At 42.0% G+C, this 22,365-nt stretch overlaps 4 protein-coding genes across 4 annotated transcripts; 1 reads left to right on the forward strand and 3 right to left on the reverse strand.

Annotated features, from left to right (window-relative positions):
• Positions 1-429: 429 nt before the first annotated feature.
• Positions 430-3,978, reverse strand: tysnd1 (trypsin like peroxisomal matrix peptidase 1). Its single transcript, XM_076743211.1, has 4 exons — positions 2,638-3,978; positions 1,522-1,652; positions 1,187-1,372; positions 430-988 (listed from the first exon to the last, which is right to left on the reverse strand). Exons 1-4 carry the CDS (start codon positions 3,804-3,806, stop codon positions 786-788), a joined length of 1,689 nt encoding a protein of 562 aa, XP_076599326.1. The 5' UTR covers positions 3,807-3,978; the 3' UTR covers positions 430-785.
• Positions 3,979-4,469: 491 nt separating this feature from the next.
• sar1ab (secretion associated, Ras related GTPase 1Ab) lies at positions 4,470-9,327 on the reverse strand. The gene is made up of 7 exons (XM_076743126.1): positions 9,237-9,327; positions 8,001-8,071; positions 7,101-7,220; positions 6,937-7,002; positions 6,748-6,851; positions 6,526-6,657; positions 4,470-5,752 (listed from the first exon to the last, which is right to left on the reverse strand). The coding sequence occupies exons 2-7, from the start codon at positions 8,056-8,058 to the stop codon at positions 5,636-5,638; spliced, it is 597 nt and encodes a 198-aa protein (XP_076599241.1). The 5' UTR covers positions 8,059-8,071; positions 9,237-9,327; the 3' UTR covers positions 4,470-5,635.
• A 720-nt stretch (positions 9,328-10,047) lies between these two features.
• ppa1b (inorganic pyrophosphatase 1b) lies at positions 10,048-13,893 on the reverse strand. Its single transcript, XM_076743058.1, has 11 exons — positions 13,765-13,893; positions 12,880-12,944; positions 12,457-12,510; positions 11,984-12,103; positions 11,790-11,876; positions 11,329-11,455; positions 11,105-11,232; positions 10,856-10,941; positions 10,653-10,728; positions 10,521-10,560; positions 10,048-10,407 (listed from the first exon to the last, which is right to left on the reverse strand). The coding sequence occupies exons 1-11, from the start codon at positions 13,823-13,825 to the stop codon at positions 10,376-10,378; spliced, it is 876 nt and encodes a 291-aa protein (XP_076599173.1). The 5' UTR covers positions 13,826-13,893; the 3' UTR covers positions 10,048-10,375.
• A 1,362-nt stretch (positions 13,894-15,255) lies between these two features.
• Positions 15,256-20,902, forward strand: eif4ebp2 (eukaryotic translation initiation factor 4E binding protein 2). Its single transcript, XM_076743059.1, has 3 exons — positions 15,256-15,569; positions 17,931-18,107; positions 18,264-20,902. The coding sequence occupies exons 1-3, from the start codon at positions 15,437-15,439 to the stop codon at positions 18,293-18,295; spliced, it is 342 nt and encodes a 113-aa protein (XP_076599174.1). The 5' UTR covers positions 15,256-15,436; the 3' UTR covers positions 18,296-20,902.
• Positions 20,903-22,365: the final 1,463 nt, after the last annotated feature.

Here is a 22,365-nt window from a genome sequence, read left to right on the forward strand (position 1 = left end):
CAGTGGGTGAAACCTTAAATGTGTTAGCTGCGAGTGGGTATGCCTGCCAACAGATGTCTGAATACCTGATACCAACAGCAAGGCCTCTGGCTACCCAAAGGGACCAATCATTTTCAGCAACCTGTCAGCTGATTATGCTGAATATTCCGCCTGCTTGGTGAAAACAAGCCATATGTAACAGGACCAGGTGTAAGTCCTCACACATGCTTCCAGGAAAAGTGTATGGTCTTTTCTTGGCGCTGTAACTGTAAAATAGCGAAGGGTTTGGTGTTAGGTGTGAAACCTGATGCACTCCTTTGTGTCATCCTTTGTGACTTTTCATAGGGAGAAATGGCTAGCTCTATTTATGTTTCTCTGACATGTTAGCTGTTATAATGTGGGTATATTGTGATGACTGTGTACAGAAATACACCCAGCACACAATGAAATATCACCAGAATAAACTATTTCAGTCGTTTACTTACACTACATTACAACACAGCAATCTCTGCAGTATTAAAGTAACTTTAACTTGGCTGTTAACATTACTTTTAAATATTTCCCATTCTGCACTGCATGTTTCTGGGTATCAAACTTAAGAATAAATGATTCCTGTTTTAGTTGCATTCACTCCTTCATATCTGTGACTGTTTGTTATAAATTGCAGTACGAAGCATATAAAGTTACATATTTGAAAATATTAGTTTTGTGTAAAAAAAAATTATACATAATATCAATTTGATTACCTAATGTGATTTTTCATATAAACCATACTGATTTAACTCTCAAGGTGCTTGGCTCCTCTGTTACAGTTTGCTTTGATCACACTGTAGCCTCCACACCCTTTTGACTTCTTCTTCTGTGGTGTCCAACAACCTGAAAACATTGGCATCTGCTGTATGCTGAAAGTGCTGCAACAACCCCTGGAAAATAGTCACTGGGATGCTGAAGTTGAGGTGCGGATAGGTCACTTTGGCAGCCAGGTCCCTCGTGTTGCTGGACACGATACCTGCAAAACAGCAAATAATTGTTATATTCTCTTAAAATTGCAAATGTACAGCAGTACAGAAAGAGCATTCACATGTGTATAGCTGCCTTTTCTCCACACATCTGGTACGTTGTTCCAGTGCAGTTTTCTGTGGACATCATATGCCCCCCACTGATCAAAAAGAGTATATGTTCTTGTAGCTGCTGGGTCTCTTCTTACCCAGCAGCTCTCCTGAGCGTCTCCGCACCACAGCACCCCCGCTGGCCCCTGCTTGCACTGCACAGGTGGTCTGAAGCATGACAGGCTGGTCATTCAACTTAATGGCTTTGGAGAGAACACCAGAGGTCAGGGACGGACCACAGCGCTGACCCAGCCCACCGTATCCAACCACAACTACAGAATCACCTGGAGGCAGAGAGACCAAACTGAACATCAATCTTAGAACAGTTTCATTAGTGTAAAGAAACTAAGATCTGAATATGATGAATACGACGCAAGATGTTCCTCTAAAAAACAATTCCACTGTTTCCACTAAACAAGACTGATGTCACAACCTGGATTGAAACTCTGAGCCATTCGAGGGACCACAGCCTCTGTGGTGGAGTCTCTCAGCTGCACCACAGCCAAATCAAAGGGTGAAGACGCTTTGGTGGAAAACAGCACGTCACCCACAATATCATGGACTCTGTGGAACAGATGTTGCCAAAACATATTGCAAAACATCACATGTTATATTATCGTCCTGAGAAAAGGTCCAGTCACGCAAAGTAAGTGAAGACACCAATGGAGGTGTGTAAGGGCCTAAAAAAAGGAAAGGAGTCAGAGGAAGAGTTAAACCAACAACACAATGTAACAGTTCATCCAATCAACTGGACTACCAGTTTCACTATGTTTTACTGAGGGTTGAAGCTACCAGCTCACGCCAATACTTTCCTCAGTGACCTTTGGTTCAGATATTCCAGTTTCAGGTCTCCTGGTGCCGTGCATGCTGGTGTGCCAGCATGCACACTGTAAAACCCTGTTTTTAAAAAAGTTGGGATGCTGTGTTTAAAATGTAAATATGTGATCATTTGCAAAACATTGAAAGTGCACATTTAATTGAAAATGGCATAAAGACAACATGTCAAATGTGAAGAAATTCCATTGTTTTTTAAAAATGAAACAGTTGGCACAGTGGCAACAAAAGACTGGGAAAGTTGGGAAATGCTAAAAGAAAACACCTGGTAGAAACTCTCACAGTTAATTAGGTTAACTGGCAGCAGGTGAGTAGCATGATTGGGTACAAAAGGAGCCTCTCAGAGAGGATGAGTCTTTCTGAAGTAAAGACAAGAAGGGGTTCACCACTGTGACAGACTGTGCTGGCAAATAGCACAACAATTTAAGAATAATGGTTCTCAATGTGAAAGTGCAAAGAATTCGGGGATTTCATTGTCTACAGTACATAATGTCATTAAAAGATTCAGAGAATCTGAAGAAATCTTTGTACACAAGGGACAAGGCTGAAAACCAATACAGGCTGGCTGTGACAAAGGCTCCAAACTGCTGTTTAATGTGTTTTGGATTGATGTTCCCCTCAAATCCCTTCCTGTATAGAGAAGGGTGTGTGTTTGACACCCAACAATTAAGATAAGAAGGGCTGAGCAGGGTTAAGACAATGAGTGTGCTGTCACCTGTTCCTGTGATGGAACTTCAGGGTGACCGTCGACTTCCCGTTGACAACATGACGGCAGGTCACAACCAGCTGAGAGGTGACAACAACTCCCGAGCCCCAGAACTGACCACTGTCCACAAGGCACACGGTGGGGTATTTCACAGCTTTTGACTCGTGGGCTGTGGCGCATATGTGGAGGCCTGCCTCTCCTGGATTGAGCCAAACATCTTGGAGCGGATCCTGAGTGCTCATGCAGCGGATGATGTTCCTGAAGATCGAGTGGACGGAGCAGACAAGAGTGAGGCCTATCCACTCGTTCGCCTTCCAGCCAAACGGAGACACGATCAGTCCAATGAGACGCACGTCATCTGTGCCTTTCACCAAAAACAACCCCCCGCCTTCGGTGCCTGGCAAGCACCTGGCGTCTGTGAGGATGACAGCGTTTTCCTCACCAGCGAGGTTACTGATGATACCTCTGCTGAGGGTGCTGATGAAGAGATCCAAGCAGAGGGAGCCGAAAGGTGAGCCACATGCCACAACCGGGTGGCCCTTCTGGACAGATGAGCTGCTCTGCCAGGGGATAGTGCCTGAATCTGGTCTCCTGTGTGCCACCACACTTGTCTTGAGAACAGCAAACCAGCTGAGGAACCAAGCATCTCTGATCAGCTCCTCATCCGGCTCCTCATCACTGTGGAAACGCCACTGGTCAGCCTCTTGGAAGAGAGCCTGGAAAGCCTGTTTGAACTCCAGGCAGTTCACCAGCATCAGCAACTCGGCTGAAACTTCCCGGTTGCATGTTGTTTTGCTTCTAGGGGGTGAGAATGCTTCTCCCTGTGCAGACTGGCTGCTGTCCAGGTCTGGCTCAGAAGGAAAGCTGACGCGGATTTTAAGTTTTTCACTGAAGCTGCGGGGTGACAGGAGCCTGCGGTCTGCAGAGAGAGGCTCTGTGTCGGCGATGAAACGGGAAAACGGGGCGCCGGTGCATATCACTGTCCCAGTTTGGGGATGGACTATAACTCCGCTGCAGCTCGCAGATTTCTTTGGGGAAAAAGCGTCCGACAGCTTGACTACACAGCAACACCTCTCTACCTCCTTTACCTGCATGTCGTTAGCACTGCAGATGAACTTTACCCATATGTCGAGTTTAGCAACTTGAAGGCACTGTGAAACCGTTGAAAAGCAGCACATTAAAAGAAGCTACAGTCCAGTGGTGAGACAAGAAAACAAACCTCCATGCTGACAAAGTCTGGCAGAATGAGTCCAAGTACAAATTAATGTTCAATCGCTAATATATTCTTCACTGTAGTGTTTACCAACGGAAGTTCTGTAATATAGCTTCCTGGTTCAGTATCATTGGCCCACGAGGGGAAAAAAAGACACCCACCTATTGATTTGATTGGTGAGAATGAAAACGACGAACTGGTCCGAGCCAATGGGAAGCAATGAGGCGGGAATATAGTTGCTTGCTCCGTTTCATGGCTTCCATGTGTTCCTCCTGACAGTGGCGTGTTCACATGTTATGGGAACACAGCAGGGAACACCTGAACAGGACATCGACTCACCCGTTTAAATGAACTGTAATATGTACAACCAGGAATTTTAATGGAAAGAGTGGAAATCTTGTGTGGTTTTCGGTTTTCATTCAGTTCAAAATGACTTATTTGTTTTTTAAAAACATTATTTCTGAGTAGCACGTTTTTAATGTTTGACCATATCCATTGATAATAATTCTATATAATAACATATTTTTACTGTATAGTAATAATAGTATGGTTTAGTAATGTTTGCAAGTGGTTGCATCAAACCTTTTCCAATTTAAACTTAATAATAAACTACCATGACAAGAAAGAGTGAAAGGATTGTCAAAAATATTTATTATGCTCAAACTTCACACATGTTCAATAACAATATGACCTACCTTTTTTTTTTGTAACATACATTACTTCAGAGCCCAATGCTTGATGTAACATAAGGCAAGCCAAATTATTATTTCAAAATATAAATAAGAGCTTATATAAAAAATAATGTATAATATTGCGCTAAGAGGTAATTTCATGCATATCTTTTGCATGCCCTATTTTTAGGCACCACCCAAGTACTCTCATAATATCACTGCATGTTGTGAGCAGCCACTAATCACAAAGTACTCGAGTCATTTCACAGCAATTAACCATCATGAAAACAGGTAGTTTGGCATCCTCACCGCGGACAGGTATGAGTTTGTTACATCAACTAGCTGTGCTGATGCAGTTAACATTTCCTGCACTTATTTACCACTATTTTGTGCTATTAAATAAAGCCCCTTGCAGCAAAATGTCAGTTAATGCACTTGTGGTCACATTCATATAATTGGCCAGTAGTGGTAAACCCTTCATTCATTAAAAAAACATGCAATCAGCAGAACAGTCTGTAGCAGGATACTCTAGTAACACTTCTCTCATGAACAAATATGGCACCAAATCTCTTCAGCACTTTCCAGAAAAATTATATTCTTGGAAAAAACTGATGGTACTTCAAGATTCCCATTAGTTTGAAAGAAATAGGATAAATATAAAGATATAATTCTAAGATCTATCCTCCATCAAGGAAGAGTAACTCCAGAGTGTTGAACAAATTGACCTTCACTGTAAGCCTACACCAGCAGCTAAAAATACACCCGGGTCAGAAACTGGTTCACAGCGATGACATGTTCTATATGGCACACAGAATTCTCTACAGGCTTTAAGTTAAGCCAGAAACCACACCACGAACATTATTCTCCATACTCAACCTGAATAATACAGACTGAGGATTCCTAGTTTGACTCACTGCGGTATGACTGATATGAAACACAGATTTCTTTGAACGCATGAACACAGAACACTACATGAAACACATTCCCTAAGAGCACAGTCAAAGTCCTAAATATGGTATACTTCATAAAATGTCTCTCTACGGCAGGTAGTTTTGTGTGGAACATGTCTTTGTGTGCACAGGCAGCACGGTAAACCTGGTCAAGATTATTAAAAGAACGCGAATTAGTCAATATACTGGGAGAGCCAGCGGAAACCTTCTCCGTAGCCTTGTCTCTTCAGCACGCTGCACATGAAAACCTCCATTGGCCTCAAATTCAGCTCCTTCAGTGACACTTTGCCCTGAAAAGAAACACACATCCAAAAGCACAGATTTTAATTCACAACACAAACATTTCGACACCTTTTACCGTGGACACCATCAGTGTTAAACCTATAACTTCAGCACGATGTACAACAGAGGCTGGAGCATAGTTGATATTTGTAGCCCTGCAGTCTGACTCAATACTATGGATCTCTGACACAGGCTTTCCAAGCGGCTCACTATTGCATTCCGCTTCCCTTCCCTACCTCATTTTGTCTCATCTTGCTCGTCTCTTGCTGAGAAGCAGCAGGCGGTAAACAAGATTTACACTAACAATGAAGAATTTGCATTACAGGTAATGTGCCAAATGCCTCTCAACAGCATAGTGAACCCCCACTGCCACTGCATTTAACAAGAGCAGCTGTGATCTAAGCACAGTCATCCCTGCCCTTGGCAAGTCAGATTTGAATTAGAAATTCATGCGTCTCAGAGTTTTTAACTTTCTCAGAGCAACAGTGGGTGTAGTAACACTTTCCTTCTGTGCAGAGAGGCAGGTAGGTCTGGCCTTGTGAGATCTGTGAAGCTCACTGTTGTTATTATGCAGTGAAAATGTCCTTGAACAACCAGGAAACATGGGCACAAATGCACTATTTACCAAAGCCACAAAGCAGAGAAAGCAAGAGGTCTCTGATGATAGCAAATATGCCTTTTTATGTTTCTACCACTTTCCACCAGACATATGGCTACAAAAACAGAAAAAATGAAACACTCCAGCTTTCAGTTACATCATTTAATCCTATGTGTTCATTACCTTTCCAGTTGTATGTCCATGAAGACCAAACATTCCTCTGAGTGCATCCTCACTGATGGCCTCTGGACGGTCAATTTTATTCCCCAGGATGAGAACTGGGACGTTTGAGATGGTTTCATCCGTTAACAAGGCCTGCAGACAGCGAGCATTCCTATTAGCGAAAGCTATAAAGAACAGTGTTATGTGTGTAATATACAAGTGACATCAATATAATGAACTTACATCCAGTTCAACTTTAGCCTCTGCTAGTCGCTCATGATCAGCACAATCCACCAGGTAGACTATACCGTTTATGGCTGGGAGGTAGTTCTTCCAGATCCTTCGTGCTGTGAGAGCAGCGCAGTTTCAGTATTCATGCAACACACAAGCAGTAGCTGCCAGTGCACTAAACAGCATTTTCCTTTTTCCCACCTTGTGTGTGACCTCCGAGGTCAAACGTCGTAAAGGTCATTCCAGCTATGGTCAGCTCCTCGGATGCTGAGGACAGACAGGAAGCACTGACTTTACATAAGTGATGAAGCAAGAAAAACAAGGCTGATAGGTGAACTGACAACATGTCAAAACGTTGGGTGTACTTGGATGTAGCGTGGGCACGTGCTGCCCTAGCCTGTCATCTCTGAGCATATGCAGGAGTGTTGTTTTTCCAGCATTGTCGAGTCCAAGGAACACGAGCTTGCCGGTCTTCTTGTACAGCCCTGATGATAAAATGAAAACAATCATGTGAAGAAGAAGAATCGGGGGGAGACATTCCCCTTTATTGTCACACACACGGAGGTGAAATTTGACTTCCGCCTTTGACCCATCCTGGTCATCCCTCCTCCGCGGCAGACCAGGAGCGGTGGGCAGCCAGACCGGCGCCCGGGGACCCATTCTTCTGTGTCACCATTGGTCAGGTGGTGATCTTCTTGCATGTTTTTAGTGGGGGTATATTTTTACGGAGGATACCCCAGGTGAACACGGGGAGAACATGCACACGGAGGATACCCCAGGTGAACACGGGGAGAACATGCAAACTCCACACAGAAAGGCCCTCCTCGAGCAGCAGGCACCGAAGCATGGTGGAGGACACACCCGGTGCCCGCAGCGAGATTCGAACCCGGTACCTTCTTGCTGTGAGGCGACAGTGTTGCCACTGTGCCACCGTGCCACCATGAATTTAATATAAACTCTATAGAAACTTTTTATTTAATTTCAGTCTTAAAGATGACAATGATTTTTTTTTTTTTTTGCTGTTTTCAAAGATCAGCTGCTCAGTGTTCTGTTACTGTATCATATCAAATTTCTGACACTTTCACAAGGAACTTTGGGAAGTTTTTGTTCCAAAATAGGAGTGAATTGGAGGAGAGCAATGTCAAATAGCACAATGTCGTTCGGACTGTTTGAAAATTGATGCTCTGTATGTCAAATGGCAATCTATTTTGCATCTGGTGGTTAAAGTTGGACAATATTGTTGATAATTATGCACAGTACCTTACCTAAGAGCTGCAAGACACTGCTGAAGCTCCTGCAGATCCAGTCAAATATAAAAGACATTTCTCTTGACTGCCTGTAAAACAGATAATATGACTGATATCATCACTGATATGGTGATTAGTTTATGTTCAAGCTGCTGTCAGACCTTAAACAAAGCCCCTCTCCATAAGCATACATCCCAACACAGCACATACTGACAAATAAAGGCAGAATAAGTTAGCAAATAAGTATAGAATTTAGTGCACTGTTGCAATCGGACGTTGTTGCATTACAGAATTTAGCACTGAAGCTCATTGTTAATCATTATTCCTGACCCTGGATTACTCTGCTGGTATGTGTAAGCTCTGTAATCACACAAGCTTTAAAGCATGAAAGGAAAGGAGGGCAAACTAGGCAACAAACAGGCTTTAGATGATTTTTAGATGCTAGCTTGTTCCCGGAGCTGTCTCACTGTGCCACACTGATCTTCCTCTGACTATTTTTATGACAGGTTGTGGCAAGGACACTTGATCTCAGCAGTCACCCCCTAGTTCCCTCTCTCAGTCTCTCCCTCTCCCTCTCTCACACACACACACACACACACACACACACACACACACACACACACACACACACACCTGTCACTTTCTGTGGGACATGATGTGCTTGTTCCAGTTATTACTGAGGCCTTCAGGGACTACGGCTTCGGGAAATTACCCACTTGTTAGTTAATTCATGGCACAGTGTTTCACCTGGGTCATTTGTAAACACCAAACTCCATTCATAAAGCATGACATTTAATTCCTACATCTACGTATTACATACCATAACACACCAGGCAGTGTGTACTGAGTTAACCCTCAAAAACGTCGGCAGCCGTGTCACCAATAACCTCAGGTTTTCACGCAAATCTCGAATTGATAATTCGATACAAATATACATAAATAAAAACAGAAAACACGACAGGCCACTAAACTCATGACTGAGCTCATCAGAAAGGACTGTTCCAGAGATTTCACGATTGCTGCCACAGTTCGGCTTATCACATGTAGCTGCTAGTAACAACATCACCTGTCACAAAGTAAACAATGATAAATTTAGGCTGGTAAACAGCACGAGAGCGCAGGAGGTCTACTATGACAAAACTACGCCAGAAACATAAAAATGTCTGGAAAGTGGTTCAACAAGCAGAAAACAAGGCTGGAGGGGAAATGTGGGAACTCGAACACAGAAAAGTGAATGTATTATTTGGGTATTACCTCGGTCTGCCGTGCCTAAGAGTCCGTCGGTTGGTCTGTGGTCCCGTCGACTGACATCAAGCGTCCAAGTTTGACAGTTAACCGGAAATACGTCATCGTCATGGCTAATAAAGCAGGAGGGGCGCGCGTGCCGGTGATGTTTTGTTTTTGTTTTTTTATTCTAAGAAATGAACAGTAATCATTCATTACCAGAGCTGTAAGCAGTACTGTTACCTTTTTATTAAATAAAAATAGCACTTCAATGGTGTAGATATAGTCTGTCACAAGTAAAATCTTACTTTAATATTAGCAGTAAAATATACTTAAAGTACCAAGTACTCATTATGCAGAATGCCCCACTTCAGATTTACATATATCATTGGCTTTTAATTACTGATGCCTTAACGTGCACGTCACTTGACAAATACACGTATACTGCTGGATTGCTTAAACTGCAACAATAGACATTATAATTAATTTGTTAATTTGTACCGCATCTGAATCTGCAAATGAACTAGTAGGAACAGATATCAAATAAATGTAATGAAGTAAAAAGCACCATAATGTATTCGTCGAGGGAATGAGCGAACACACACCACAAATAGTCATATGAAAATAGTAAACGTACAGTACATTTAAACACATCACACTGCAAAAAGATAGTGTAGGGTACCGAACACTAGGTGGCAGCATTATCACAATAACAGAACATAAAGCAAATGTCAACTTTTACCCAATAAACTTTAGACCCATGGCAGCAAAATAGAGACTTGAGTGTTAGGCAATTTCATGTTCCAGTCCTTGTGAGGGGAAAAAATAAACCACACCTTGGTGATAATTTAACTCGTGAATTTTTATTAAAGCAGTTCCGAGTCTCATACAGGACAAGTATCTACTGGGCAAACTACCTGTACTTTGTTTATGACAGCACATCTCCATCAAGATCTTTGTTAAGTAAGTGAAAATTCATTGGTCAAGACATGACAACTGTTTTGATCGTCCTCTACAATATGTAACATTATCGCTCCATCTACTGGCAAACAGCCAACCCGGACCCAACCACCCATGCTGTAATCCCAGTGGTTCCTAACGCAAGACTATCTTCAAGCGTCCCTGAGAGATGAGCCTTTCTCTCTGCTCCGATCCACCCGGCGCCTGGATTACTTCCTCTCATAGTAGAAGCATTTATCTACTGCAAAAGAAGACATTCGAGACAGTCGCACGTCAGATCAGTTTCAAGCAGAAAGTTCGGCAGAAATTCAATAATCTGGACATTGTTTAGAGGAATATGTTGGGAAATGCTACCTGTTGAAGGGATGGGTTCTTCTTTTCCACAAGGACATGTCTAAAAACAGAGTGAAACACCAGTTATGAAGCAGCAGTTAAGGAGGAACTGGTGCTGTCACAGCATAAGTGGATGAACAAAATCTTTCTTACTTCACCAACAGCAGCTGTAGCCTCATCTGCTGAGCAGCAGTAAGGGCTGTCACCGGCCGACACACACGTGTTCTTGCTGTATTGCATGATAAGACACAGTCATTGATAGTGCAAAAGCCATGAATGCATACAATTCAGTGGACATTCGTTCTAAAAGCAGCTGGATTTTTAGCTGTTGTCGAAGCAGTAAGACGAGCGTTTACCAGTTCAGTTCACCAGCGGTGGTCTTTTGGGAAACGAGGTCTTTCCAGAAGTTGTGAGTGTTCTTGATTACATCAATGGCAAAGTCCTGAAACGCAAAACACAGCAAGCACTTAGCTAATAGAAAGGCTTTTTACAGTTAACTATCACATTTGGGCAAGAAAATCTGTATGTAACTGTATTTTAATTTCGGCCCAAGTGACGTTTCAACGCTTTATGGACAAGTTTGACAAGGTGTGTTAGGTGGAGACCTTGTCCTTGAACTCCTCGTTGAAAGCGAAGCGGTTCTCTGGTTTCCCATCTGGCACTTTGTACATTTTGAACCAGTCGACCGTGGCTTCCAGAAAACCAGGTTTCAGCCGCCGGACGTCACTGATGTCTGAGCACAGACAACAAAAGGAGCTCAGTATGAGTCAAGCAGGACTGAACACGAACTGGGACAGAGAACAAAAAGGGGCTCAAATAAAATGCTTACTGTTAAAGTTGTTGGCGTCAGTGTCCTCTACGTTGATTGCAATCACCTTCCAATCAGTCTCCCCCTCATCGATCATGGCCAGGATCCCAAGCACCTTCACTTTGATTACCTCCCCACGGGAACACACCTGGAGAGTACATTTTAATCCTCATTTCCTGTTGTCATTTGCTGGATTATCCTGGTAAACATGCGCATCGTGTTCATGTTCCAAGCTAGGCTGCTTCTTGAGTTTGGGTGAGGAGCATAGATAACAGAAGCAATTTCATCTGTTTATTTTGATTACTGATAAACATGTATGTCTGCGGTGAATTGGGTATATGGGGAACAACTCGCTTTTTGAGCCAGCCTCAAGGTTTTTTTTTTTTGGTACACTGGCTTCATTTAGAATCAGTTTAGGATCACAAAGTAGCCCAGATCCCCACCCCTGACCGAGGCAGTGAACTCATCAGCCAGTATCGTACCTTAGTGCCGATTTCGCAGACATCGATGGGGTCGTTGTCACCAACGCAGTCTGTGTCTTTATCTTTGTGTGCGGGATCTTCCCATGTCTGAAACATCAGGAAACAAAGCACGGCGCCTGAGTGAAGTAAAGCTCCTGAGCATTCGCTGCTTTAAAACACTGCAGGGTTGGACATCTTTCAGACAACAAACTCACCTGAGGAATGGCCCCATAGTTCCAGATGTAGCCCTTGTGTGGGAACACATTGGCAACATATCGCAGTGCGCCCTTCTTCACATCTTGCTTTATTGGGTTCAAAAGGTCTTTTGTTGCGATCTGAGAATGAATTGCAAAGCTTTTAGTTTTAAAAGGCAGGATCAGCGTAAAAAAAGGGCATTTCATTAATGCTGAAGGACATTCATGACGCCCCACTGGAACACATTTAAACCCGGCTGCAAAAGAATGATTTGCATGACTGAATTCACATTATCTAACTAAAGACAAGGGTAGAAATGATAAATCTCAATGTTTAATCTTGTTTAACTTTCATCTAAAGGATTGCACATTCTTTTATGGGTCAGTCATTCCATAAACCACGGGTTAATCAAAATCTTTTAAGACCTGCTGGATAACCTGATAAGAGCCAAAGCTACTAAAATCAGATCCAAAAGTTGATTTGAGAGTCATACCTCCATCTTTGCATTTGTCCATCTTGGTACTTCAACAACCATGTGGAAGATGTTCTGTAAGAGACACGAATCCGTCATGATTCGACCTAAATCATTCTGAAACAGTGTGCTGCACAACAGCACAAACACAGGACGCTTACGTTATGTGCCACGTTCTGCCTTTTACTTTGGTCAAACCTTTTCTGCAAACAGGATTAAGGATTTCATAAAGATAAGATAATAAATAATCCACTGCAATCACAAAATGTATTGACACAGCTCTGTGGAAATAAAGAGTGAAGGCCACTGCCCTCACAAACAGACACGACCTTTCGTCATATATACTGCAACTACAAAACGACATATTCACGGCAGCACCGCAGGTGGCATTTTAACCGGGGTACACACATATTTACATAATTAGTGGGGTAATTGTGACTTTACCTGACTCTCATCAGCAAATATTGGTATGTCATGGAATGGTGAGATGTACTTTCCGTCAGCATTTTCTGTAAAACAGTCAAGATTAAGCACTGCGTGAACAAAGATGCCTTTTTGACTGTGTATAACACATTATGACAAACATTACTTTTCTCATGGCTCTGCCCATCTGTGGTTCAAATACCAATCTGGTACACACAGTAATAGAACAGGCAGTGCTCGTTCACCTGCCCGGGGCCACTCGTCAACTGGCATCCTACCACTTCGCGTTTTGATTATGAAAACTAACGAGTTGATTCTGGCAGATCTGACACTTGAATTAGGCTTTCAAAATAAAGCTTCGAGAAATTCTGAAAACGTTAAATGATCAATAATCTGTGACCTTGTGTGCAGCTCCACAGTCTGGTCCTGTCAATACCACATAGGTTTGAGCAAGTGTTGTACGCAGAGAGGGCGTTGTCACACAAGCTCTTATGATTATATCCTGGATGGTATATTTCCGAGATTTCCCGGAGAATAGCAAACTTCATTCTGCAAAGAATATCAGTGAAAGGTGGGCGATGAGACTCGGCCTGCTGTAAATTATGTCAGAAACCAAGCAATCGCACCTGAGACTGGTCTTATCCAGTCAAACCGGCACAACTGGTAGGCGCAACTTAACATGGCTAGAAAGAGTCATTACGACTACCTAATCCAGCGGAGATTTGTTTATAATTTTCCGTTTAAGAACAACGTGTCAACTTTAATTCTGGTATGATGAAACAAACCGGCGACCTTAAATGAATTAGTGACACGTGGGAAGTTGCAGCTGGCCTGTGAGGTGTGTGCAGACCTCAAAACTAGCAGAAAATGACTAAAGTGTATGATTTCTACTCTGTTTCTACTTACTGAAGAACAGGCGATAGCTCAGGGAGTTCGGGTTTCCCCTCTCTTCCACTGCGAAGCTCATATTTAACTGCAGGGTTGTGTTGCTGTCTGGCTCTGGGATGAAGGATGGCGGCGGAAGGAAACGTCTGCGCTGGGTAGCGTCCGCCGCAAGACAACGCATGCGCACTTTGCCACTGTTGCCTTCCAGGACTGTCGGATTTGTGTAAATATTTAGATTTTTAAAATATAATTATTTCGATTTATATTTTTAGTTATTTTATATTTATGTTATTTAATATGATGATTTCTGCGTGCAAAAGACGAGTGGAAGTTTGCATTTGTATAAAACCTGTGGTGGAAAGTAATTAAGTACATTTACTCAAGTACTGTACTTATGTGCATTTTTGAGGTACTTCTACCTCATTTCAGTATTTCCACTTCCTGCTACATTATACTTCTACTGTACTACATGTCAGAAGGAAACATTGTACTTTTTACTCCACTACATTTATTTCGTTGTTACTTTACAGATTCCAATTAAGAATAGAAAATATAATCAACAAACATCACCAGCCCTCTCTCTCTCACTCTGTACAATATTTATTTATTGAGGGAACATCAGTTGACAATGATCTCTATTTATCAGACTATATCGGTAAGCTTTAAAATATGTCTTAGAAACCTGCTCAAAAGAAAAATCAAGTCCTAAACCTTGTTAGTGTGTCCATGGGATGTTTTAAACAATTACATCATACATGCACTGACTCAAAACTACTTATTTTTAGCCTTTGTATTGAATTATACCCAGTGGCTGTAAATTCAGCTGTTCTGTTCTGTGAAGACCAATGCAAACTAAACCATATGTCAATGCACTGTAATCTTCTGTAACTCTAGAGGCTATGATCTCGCATGACATGGCTTGTGCCTGCATCAAAGTGACTCATAATTATAGATTATAGAAAAGACTCGTGCATGTTAGGAACATTAGTGAATGGACCAAAATATGCTATATACATGAATGAGACTCTCTGTCTGTCGCCCTGAGGGTATAACATATCCTAACTGTTGGAAAATGCCACTTTCCATCTTCTCAGGAAGTTTGTTCCCTCCTTATGAACTTTGTCCGTTTTACCTGTGGGGGGGAAAACAGACGAGGAACACTTGAATGCAGCATCGAAACTGGCCTTTATTAGACTTCACCAGTTATCATTTCTTAAACTTTTAGGAACCTCAAAAAGTATAAACATGATGGATATTTCAGTAATTTCTGTTTCTTTGATTTTCCCCTCGATTAGTTACAATTTTGTGAATTCATGTTATCCATTTGCTTGTTAAAAACATTTTGTGAGGCTAACGCACGCAACGGCACAACTTGTGCTAGCTAACAATTTTAATAAAATGATAATTACGCCTTAAAAAACAAAACAAAACATAAAGTTATTTTTTTCATAGGTTGGCACCGTGTGGCTGATGCTCCGCACCGCTGACTTCACATCCGCCCGCCGCGTGTCGTGCTTCCTGCCTTGGCGAGGGAGGGGACGGTGCTGACGGCTGGGAGGACGACAGGAAAGACAAGAAAGCCTTTGGGAAGATATAAGAGAGTGGGGAACGGCCCGGGTTTCCACCGTCCGTCGGGAAATAAGCACCACAGTTTTCTGTAGCTGCTGGATTTGTCATCGAATCGGCGCTGAAAATGTCGGCCAGTCGTCAGCATAGCGAGAGCAGGGCCATCCCGACCAGGACGGTGTTGATCAACGACACAACGCAGCTACCTCATGACTATTGCACCACCCCTGGAGGCACTTTATTCTCTACCACTCCCGGAGGTAAGAGGAGGTCCCGCTATTTATCAGATTTATTTAGGAAAATGGAGGACAGTTCTGTGCTGGTGTGCTCTCACTAAACCTTTAACATGTAACTGTGGCCTCGGCTGCCTTGTCATCCCGATCAAAACAAAAACAAAGCTTAGTCCCGCCCCTATGCTTCCTGGCTGCTTCCTGATTGGCTGGTTTGCAGCGCAGATGTTCGGATGAATGTATTCTTATCTATTTAAAAGTTGTGTTTAAAGAAATAAGGTGAAAACCCACCCAATGCAGATGGGAACGTGATAACCAGTAGTTTAAAGCAGATGCTGTGCATCAGCTGTGTAGAATAATAATAATAATAATAATTGTTTGAAGTATAGCCAGATTGCAGGATATGATTCATTTCAGTCCATGCAACGCCCTTCCAAATAAGGAAGTACATTAAAGTGAGGAAGGATACTGTACACGTACCACTGCATGACTGTCATCTCTTATCTCTGTGTTGTTGCCTTAAATCTTTCCAGAAACTGCTTCAGTTTGATCAGGGTGGTAACAAAAACCAAAAAAGCACATCATAGAATCCCAGTCCTCAAATCACTGCATCAGATCCATTTCCTCACAAAATCAACTTCAGGATTCTGTTGTTTGTCCATAACTCACAGAGCAGTTCAGGTCCAAGTTACTCACTGGATCTTCTGACCCAGTATGAACTTTGCAGACCTCTCACATTGGCTGCTTTTGGGTTACTGAAGCTGCCTTTAGCTTCTGTGCTGCTCTGATGGAGAACAAATTTCCAGGAAGAGCTTAGACTTGAGACAATGCTGACTTCCTTAAAAACCAAGATAAAGACTTACCTGTTTACCAATGTGTTCCAATCCTGTGCTCTTGTCCATTCTTGGAATGATATAGAGCCTTTCTGTCAAGGGATTTTGGTTGTTACTTATCATCAATTAATCTTAATGCCTGTACAATGTCAGAAAGTCATAAAAAAAAGTCCATCACAGACCTAAAATGTCTTGTTACGTCCAGCCAACAGTCCAAACCCCAAATCATATTTAGTTTACAATGATATAAAGCCTTCACATTGGAGAAGCTGGAGCCAAAAAAGATTAATCTATCATCAACACATTTGCCGTGACCGAGTCAAAAAAGACAAATGTTGGCAAGAAATAGCAGAAGCGCTTCATCAGCCCGGTGAGTAGCTGCTGTGCTGTCAAAACAGCATCCCCGGTCGAAACTGCAGGAATATGGTTATCATTACTAATTCAAGATCAAACGTTAAAGTCGTCCGTTTGATGCAGCCGACACAGAAAAGCCTGCTCCCTGTACAATAAATAACTATGGAAATATAATGACTATATGTGAAACTGCCGTGCATTGTTCTAATGTCTGAAACTGAGCCGTGACAAGTCAAAGTGTCTGCTGTGTAAAAGGAAAGTGGATCTGATTAATACGGGAACAATAAATAAACCAGAGAACTGTCGAGGTTAATCCCATTTATTCAGAAGTACAGCATCAACAGATTTTTGACAGAAGATAAAAACTCATGGAGCTCACTGAGTAAGCTTGAAGTCTGTTTTGCCCTCACTGTGTTGAGAGAACCGTGTGTTCTTTTTTGTGTATAAACCGGCAGTTTGAGCAACGTTTGCACAAGAGAACCAAACGAGAAATGCACGTGAAAAGAAACATGTAGTTAGATTTAATCAGTCTACCAGTTTGTACATTGTCTTGGCTTCTCAGAGCGGCCTGTTTGAGAACCACTGACTTAAAGCGGTTTAGTTTTTCTTTGTTTTTGGGGGGGTTGGACTTTCGATTGCCATCTTAACTGGGACTGTTCTCATTGTCAAAGCCCTGCATCTGCCACAGAACAGAGCACAGAAGTAGAAGCGGAATAGAAAGTTGACTTTGTGGTCGCTGGGTTATTTAAAGAACCTCTGCATTGGCACACCAGTTAAAGCATAAAGACCAGAGATGAGAGCCATTCAACAGTTTATTGTCCTTTCAAAGGATTTCCACGAAAGTCATTGGCTGACACCGAGGATTCAGTGGGCACATGGGAACAAAAATCAGTAAACTCCTGTGAACTCCTCTCATAAATCCATAACTTACTCAAATAATGCATTTGGTGCACAGTCAAACGGAGAAGATGGGTCATATCACACGCAGACCAACATGCTGCAATAAACAAATGGAGAGACTGAGCAGGGACAGATCCTATCAGTCCAGGTGTGGTTGAGGCTAAGTCCCGCCCCCCTCGGATCAGGCAGCGTTTTCCTGAAGAATACTTGTTGAGGGATTTGATATGACGTTTGACCTTTGAAACCATCGCATTTCCTCAGACAGAGCGGGAGCAAACTCAAACTCGATTCGTGTCCTTTGCAGGAACCCGGATCATCTATGACCGTAAGTTCCTACTGGACAGGCGCAATTCTCCCATTGCCCAGACCCCCCCAGCCCACCTGCCCGTCATCCCTGGAGTGACAAGCCAAAATGTCCTGAGAGAGAACCAGAAGAATGAAGCCAACAACCACATCAACCATGATGGCAAGCCTGCAAACGGTAAGAGTCACAGTGGGGATTGAGAAACCAGCTTGTGTAATGGGAAACGTTTCATTGGCGAAGTCCCCAAACATTTAACAGACGCACCCATGAAATTAAAACCTGTTCCAGGCATGTCTCAACAGCTTCCTGTCTTTTCTTTTGTTTGTTTTCAAGGTGATGATGCTCAGTTTGAAATGGACATCTAAACAGACTGGAACCTCACCAGCAAAAGCAATTGACCTGGCATCACCCGTGCCAGTGGCTTGGCTTGTAGAAACCAATGTTGTGAGCCCTCATGGCAGCCATCTTCTTTAGCTCTCTGTCTCGCTGCTGGATGTAATGTGTGTAAACCATGGGGATTCAGTGTATCATACATACAGGTACAGTGTGGCCAACTCTGGAAACTAGGTTTATTTGTATAGATTTCCATGTTTACCAGTCGCTGTACACATAAACAACCACACAGCGAGGGTGGAGGCTGGAATATTACGTACCCAGACACATTGTCCAGTTAGTAGATCTCAGTGCTCATCTTACAGCTTTCTGTGAGTCAGGATCCTCAACAGAGCACACTGTAAAACAGATAATATTCCAACGAAATTGGGCAGGGAGTGGTCATTTTTCGTACTGGCCTTAGAATCAGTCAAAAGCTTTGATATTCATCACAGTCTTTGGTTTTGAAGACCCTTGAAAGCATGTTATTTAAGTGAATTTTATTTTTTATGGAACTACTTGAAAAGCTCCGCAATCGGTTGTTTGGTCTGTTTTAGTTCCCGTGATGGAATGCAAAGGGGATGCTGTGTTTTTAGTTTGTAATAAGATTTCATGCCATTCCAAGATTTTAGTTTCCATTACCAATACAAGCCTGTGTGAGTTTCCTCATTTCAGGAAAAGGACGTTTTTTTAATGAAATTCAGGCCATTAGTTCACTGTTTTGTAATAATCAAATGATTGTATTTCCCACTGTTAGGTCAATTAGAAATCTGGCATTTCGAATTCGATTTCAGCATCGTTTGACAACATCAAGCCGCTTGATTCGTCACTATGGTGACCTCGCTATAAAAGCATTTACACATTTCTCTCCTGCCAAGACCAGTTAAGGCACTTTTTTCTCCAGATTTGATGGCTAGTTTGACTCAGCTGGTTTGCTGTGTTATCAACAGCTCCGTGTTCATAGTTTGATCGGTCTAAGAAAGGAGGTCATGCGTAGCTGCATCTGCCGGGTGTTTTTGAACAAGACCAGATAAACATTTACTGTAGATTAATGTGGAAATGGTTAAAGGCAGAACGAGTAGGATTTGTTGACTGCAGTTTGTAAACCAACATTCAAAGTTGGCTCCTCGGGGGTGCACTACGAAGCAAGGTCGACGTAGCCAGCTGAGGAACAGGCCGTTATAATGGAGGACATACATATATTTCCCACCCAGTGCGCCCTCAGTGCCTCCAGTTTATTTCTTAAACTTTAAACTTGATGCACCATATTTAAACATGTCATTTAGGTCGAACTCTGCCCCTTAATGGAGGATACGTGGAGATCACTTCAGCTTCTGGTCAAATCAAAGTGACATGAATTTTATTGATTGAATATTATGGATGATAGATACCAATAATAAAATTTCCTGAAGCTAACAGGAAGAAAAGTGACTTTTTATATCACCAGCTGAATGCATGAAGGTTCCCTCCACAAAAAAAAAAAACCTTCAATGAGATGCACACAGTTTGTGCTGCTCTAATTACACGGCTTCTTTTGATGACATCACTAACGTACAACTCAGCAAATTTGCATATTTAACACATTCCCTCAGCTGAGAATCGCTATTGACATCATCAGGCACACAATTAGTGAAAGGGCGGCGCTTTTTATATCTGGGTTAAATCATAGCGATGCAGCCAGGTCAAAAGAGACACCTTCATGACAGTAAAAACTCTGTCTTCAGGCTCAGCATACCTCACTAAGCCATTAATCTTGCTTCGTAGTTCACCCTTAGGATGCTTGCTTAAGATCTGGCATTGTAGAGTCCCGCCCTCGCGCTCTGTGCGCTGTTATTGGCTGGGAGCGGCACACCCCCTTGGCTGAGTCTGTACATTTGATTTAGGAACATCCTCCTCATTCTGCCTTTAACATCTCAATTATAATTTTTGGGCAAAGTACAAGAAGACTTTTTGAAAAACTTGAAATAATCCAGATGTTTTATATGCATTTTATTTTTTAATACAGTTTCTTAGTATTTGAGGGTATTTTTGGGGGGCGTGGAAGCTCTGTCAAGCCTGTGCCAAGTTTCAAGGTACCAGAAGGCATCGTTTGCATCAGGCTCGATGGATGCTGTCCCTTAATTTACAAATCTGTCCCCAGTGTCCTTAATCCACCTTCCATTACCTTATTCTTTTCATGTGTCATGTCTGCCCATGCCTTACTTAACATCAAATGCAGTAACGAACACTAGGGTCCCTGTCCTCGATTTGTACTTTGCAACAGATGTTTATTTTTTCACTGTAACACTGAACAGGAAACATTGTACTTAGCAATTGAGCAAAATAAATTTTTTTTTCTACATAATTTCCTTCCTCAAGCAGCTGTGAAGTTTGAAAATGTGAAGGTAAACAACTCATTTTGGGATTCTGAAGTTCAGATGGAGACGTGGTTAAAAGAACGCCACATGCTAATTTAGTTAATTCCCAATATTTTTTGATTTTTTTTTTTTTTTACGCCACGATCCTAGTCAAATAAATCACTCTACCACATGTTCATACCATAAGTTTGTTTCTTTGTATGACTGGAACCACTGAATGGCTGGAATGATGTCTATCAAAGATTTTCTTTTTTCTTTTTGGCTTTGTAATTAATTCTGGCCATGTTTGGTGACAAACACGTGAAGGGGTTTGCGTGAACCCAATTTGCATTGCACATTTTTTGGCGATAAAAACTCTTTATAGTACGGCATCATAATTCAGATTGCAGGTTTATTTCAAATCAGTTTGGTTTGACAATGAGGGCTTAACATTGTGCGTTGAAGAAGACAAACTTACTGTAACTTTCTGTTCCAGTTTTAAACAACTTTATTTTAATGAAACTCCAATGCCAGTGGGCACTGTTGCTGCAAGATCAATAAAGTTCCTTAACAAAGAAAATAAGATGTTGTGTTTTTAATGGTCTCTGTTTTGGGGAGTTTTAGCGTTGACATGGATGAACTCATTTAATGTGACCGTTATTCTCCCCGCATTTCACTACGAAGTCTCTTTGTAACACTGATTCATGCTGGAGCCCTCTTTCCACATCTGAAATGTCACGTCACAAGTGCTCATTAACAAGCTAAAAATAAAACCTCTGTAAGCATTTTGTGTCATTGTACCCACTAATTTTCTTAATCATGGGAACCAGCATGTTTTCAGACTGTTAATGGAGAAGAAGAAAGAAGAGGAAAGGGAACCGGTGGAAATAATGTTTACATGGATCAACATGAGCAACTGTCCTCTGCAGTGATAATAACACACTTCATGTTGTTCTAAACAACCTTTCCCTCGTGTACAAAATGTCAGAATCTCCCCAGTGCACTGTATGTCAATTGGTTTTGGTATTTGATTAACTGCAAATTTTAAAGGACCACTGAAGTACGAAATCAGAGCATCACTATGTCAGCATTTCAGTTCTTTGGTATGGATTTGAAACTACATCTTTACATATTTTGTGTTCACATTGTGGAAAATTCTTAAATAAAATTGTGTTTAATCAAATTAATAAGTTAACTGACACGCTGCAAACCTTGAGGCCAGGTCGTGTTAATGGAGCACAGCACTGCTGGTTGGTTTCTTGGTGTCTGAGCAAATGAAGAAGCTGCCATATATAGTCTGCTATTTGCAAAGGTGACAGGGTACACACACAGTGTTCAGAGGGTAGGTGAGGAGAAGGCATGGCAGCCAGCAGGGGCCCAACAGCATATTGTGGCATTAGGCCCACCAAAGTGTATCTGAACATGTGTATGTCAAATACACTTTCATAACTACAATATGCTTCTCATGTTTCCTGCTGCTTCATCCTGCGACTGAATGGCACCAATATTCACACATTGCTTGACTGACATCTAGTGGACTTTGGAAGAAATGCAGATGGTGTTTTCCGAAATGTCAGTTTACCCACGGTATTTTATTTTGATTCGATTTACACATCCAAAAGGGGCCAGACTATTTTCACTTCAAAATTCGTACGTTTCATTGATCTGCTAGTATGAAAGCTGGAAAAATATTTTGGTGCCGAAAGAAAAAAACAAAACAAAACATC

Source organism: Chaetodon auriga, chromosome 11 (assembly GCF_051107435.1).
Source record: "Chaetodon auriga isolate fChaAug3 chromosome 11, fChaAug3.hap1, whole genome shotgun sequence".
Classification (NCBI taxonomy): Eukaryota; Metazoa; Chordata; class Actinopteri; order Chaetodontiformes; family Chaetodontidae; genus Chaetodon; species Chaetodon auriga.